This window comes from Pollicipes pollicipes, unplaced genomic scaffold (assembly GCF_011947565.3).
Source record: "Pollicipes pollicipes isolate AB1234 unplaced genomic scaffold, Ppol_2.1 Scaffold_4881;HRSCAF=5763_pilon_pilon_pilon, whole genome shotgun sequence".
NCBI classification, from domain to species: Eukaryota; Metazoa; Arthropoda; class Thecostraca; order Pollicipedomorpha; family Pollicipedidae; genus Pollicipes; species Pollicipes pollicipes.
In genome coordinates, this window is record NW_023596576.1 from 57,030,137 (window position 1) to 57,033,890 (window position 3,754).

General features: G+C 50.0%; 1 protein-coding gene across 1 annotated transcript; it reads left to right on the forward strand.

Annotated features, from left to right (window-relative positions):
- The first annotated feature begins 650 nt into the window (after positions 1–650).
- LOC119100645 (cuticle protein 16.5-like) lies at positions 651–3,297 on the forward strand. The gene is made up of 3 exons (XM_037223722.1): positions 651–655; positions 2,487–2,681; positions 3,168–3,297. The coding sequence occupies exons 1-3, from the start codon at positions 651–653 to the stop codon at positions 3,295–3,297; spliced, it is 330 nt and encodes a 109-aa protein (XP_037079617.1).
- The last annotated feature ends 457 nt before the right edge of the window (positions 3,298–3,754 follow it).

A 3,754-nucleotide genomic window follows, 5' to 3' on the forward strand; every position in this document is an offset into this window, starting at 1 on the left:
CTGGCCGTGCACCTTACATGATGCACGTAATCTGGTAGAGCTAGGAGATTGGCTATTTCATTGGTTATAGCTATGTGTAGTTTCGCGTGATTACGTCACGCTAATATGTGTTTATTTTGGAAAACAAGCGAAGGGCAGACTTGACCAACTCCAGAGCGTGTGTTTATATTGTAGCCGTAATGAGTTCAGTGGGAAATAAGCCACATCTCTTATGTACGCGTAGGTGATCAGACTTTCACCTGAGCGTTGGACTATCGCTCTAAGAGAAAGCTAGCTTACGAAACGTGCGAAGAGATTTCTGAAAGTTTTTGAACCTGTTGAGAATAAGTCTCAAAACAATGTCAGGAAGCAAGTTTCACTACACTTTCTGTACGCTGACGAAGCAACAACGGAATCGCATTTCAGCATTATGGTGTAATGAGTAACGAAACGAGCATTTAGTAACAGATTAGCGGCAACGGAGTAATCTTAGTAACGAAGTAACGAATTAGCATGTTATGAACATTCGCCACGGGTGTCGATTTGTATTATTTTGTGCGGAACCTGCCACCCCCCCCCCCCCCGCGCGCAATGTTGAGTTGGGCCGCACAGTGTTAGCTTGAACTCTACTAGTATACGAAAACTAAAAACATATCTTGTGTTTAATCAAAATGAGGTGGGCTAAATCCGGTGAGAACAGTTGGGGTAGGGGTAGGTTTTCGGGCTTTCGGTTCGGCCACTCGGATAACTTAAAGAATCGACAGCCCTGACATTCGCTACGAGATAGAAGGATCAATTATTGAGCTCTGCCAGTTTTTTGCAGTTGGATGAAAATAACAAACTGTAGTAGATATATGAATTGGCCGAATTCCTGAACACGATGAACAAATTTTGGTCTGCATTATGACGTTATCATTTGCCTGACGGTTGATGAATTCAATTGTGTTGTTGTTGAGCAATCAAGGGATATATTTCCCCTTTTGAATAACTCGATAGGTTCCTTGGTTTCAGATGCATCTAAGTGGAATGTTCTAGATTTAATTATATATTGAAGCAGACACCATATACGATGAAATAGCCCTGCCTATGATTGATGCTATACTTTTAAGTAAAAATCTGCTTTAGACAGCGCATTTTTTCTATTTAGTAAACATGCTAGTCATAATCAATACGCCATTCTTTGATTAGGTAACAGCACGTTACACAACATTGATTGGGAGCCAATTGACGGCCGTTATGTCCAGAGGTCGTGCTCACGAACACCACACATGAACGACTCGACAAAAACACTTATGTTGGCGTTGGTCGCTAAATAGTTAAGGTAATGACAGGACGTAAATAACGTTGTTATAACGCCATGGATGCTTGGGTGACCTTGAAATAGTCTCCCCAAAATCGGTTGGACATCTCCAAGGGCGTGCAGCCTAGACACAGAAGAAAATTAGGTCCTAAGGAGGGCATAACTGTGAACTGCACCGAATGATCTTCAGAATAACTTTCTTACATTAAAAACCCATAAGAATGTGAAACGCTTCCTTTAAGGAAGGACGTTCATCGAGCCTTCCCTAACGTCATTAAGATTCACACAATGGCGCAGTCATCCCCAGGCCCTTTGAAAGGCTGAACGGATCCCTCTCCGACCTTGCGTGGCCGGGTGGCCGCGGGTCGCTGCCGGCTACCGAGGCCGGGCCGGCTACACCTCCTCCAGTGGCGTGCGAGCGTCACCGTCGGCATGGGCGTGGCTCCACAGGGACAGCATCGGCTCCAGCCGGTATAAAGCTGGCCGGCACCGGACCACAGGCATCACAGACACCAGCGAGTTCAGCCATGAAAGTCCTGGTGAGTGCTCCACTAGCTCATGCTTACAAGGCTTGGCACCTTTGCTCCATTTCACAATTTATACATAGCCGCGACATGAAACAGCTTTGCAGGAGCTCATCTAAATTCGAAAAATACGTTGTCAAATGCAACTTATTTTGCTGGGTGCAAAATCCTAACCTCTCAAATCAAGCCATTCCACTCTCACTAGTTGTTTGAAAATTACGCAACGGTTATATCTCTTCAATGTTCCAGGAATTTTCAAGATTTTGCCTGATTATTGGTAGCCTTGCATATACAAGCGGGAACTGGTCCAGGTCATGTTAAGCACTAAGTTACATTTTTAGCGGAAATGTGGTTGAAATATAACAAGATGCTGATATTGATAAGATTCATCCGTGTTCGCTTAAACCCTCGTCATAACAACATACGCACACTTTGTTGAAGAATAAATATTTTTATCTAGAACAGAGGAATTGTTAATCGCCTGGTGTTGAAATTACATGGAGTATAGTGTTTTCACGCAAAGATGGCCGTAATTGCCTCCTATGACTTATGAGCGGTAAACTGAGGTGGTGAGGAAAATTAGCACCCAGCGGTGAACCAGACCAAAAACATCATTGTCTTTTTCAGGTGGTAGTGTCCGCTGTCCTGGCCGTTGCGGCTGCCCAGTACGCCCTGCCCTACAGCGGGCTGGGCTACTCGGGATACCCGTACGCCGCCGGATACTGGAACAACTTTGCTACCCCCTACTCCACCTACCGTGCTGCCCCCTATGCCGCATACTCTGCTGCTCCCTTCACCACTTACGCTGCCGCCCCCTACACCACCTACGCCGCTGGCCACTACAACACCTACGCCGCCCCGGCCGCCGTCAGCTCTCAGTACCACGCCCAGAACGAGATTGGAGGCTACAGCTACGGCTACGCCGACGGCCTGAGCACCAAGTCGGAGAGCAAGAACGCCTACGGCGGCACCGTCGGCTCCTACAGCTACGTGGACGCCAACGGCCTGACACAGACGGTCAACTACGTGGCGGACGCGGCCGGCTTCCGTGTGCAGGGCACCAACCTGCCGGTGGCTCCCGTCGCCGACCTGAAGGCGCCCGTCAACACCCTGGTGGGACCAGCTCCCGTCGAGGACACGGCTGATGTGAAGGCCGCCAAGGCTGAGTTCCGCAAGCTGTACGCCGAGGCTGCCGCCGCCGCCGAGGCTGCCCCCGACTCCCGCAAGAAGCGCAGCGCTCCTCTGCCCGTCAGCGACACCCCCGAGGTGGCCGCCGCCAAGGCTGAGCACGCCCGTCTGTACAACGCGGCCGCTGCCGCCGCCGCCGCCGCGCCCGACGCCGACTACCCTCTGGTGTACGCCAGCTACGGCTACCCGGCCGGCCACGCCGGCTACAGCGTGCCTGCCTTCCGTGCCGCCGCCCCGGCCGGCTTCTCGTACGGCTTCAACTCGGCCCACCTTGCCCAGCCCTTCTACGGCCGCTACTTCTATTGAGCTGCAGCCCACTGAGCTAACGCGCCAGTATGTTGTTGTGTGAGGCGTGTTGAATCAGCTGTCCGTCCGCTGTTGTCCGTTGTATTTTCTCTCATCCCGTCCCATCCAACTCGAAGCTCACAACCATTGTACCACTGATATACTCCTTGCTGTGCGGATGTATCATGTCGTATGTCATATGCCATATTTGAAAATGCATGTTGTAGGGAAAGGTGTTCAGAAGTTTTGATGCAGTTAACATCATGGAACAGATAGACTCAAAAATCAACAGCGTAGCTTAGCGTGGCCGCGACAATTCATGAGTAGCTATAGAGACCTGAACAAGCGATCTTTTGGATCCAAAATTATGGGTAGCTTGCAATGCCGCTGTCCTATGACAGATGGAAGCCAAGCCGTGTCTGTCAGCAAAGGAACTTCCCAGAGAGTCGCTCAAGCTGACGCGATAACGGAATGCAGA

Bases quoted from the DNA above. Each gene is read 5' to 3' on its own strand.
- LOC119100645 (XM_037223722.1), top strand. The intron at 2,682-3,167 runs GTACCACGCCCA...GGTGTACGCCAG, and splicing joins CCGGCCGCCGTCAGCTCTCA to CTACGGCTACCCGGCCGGCC.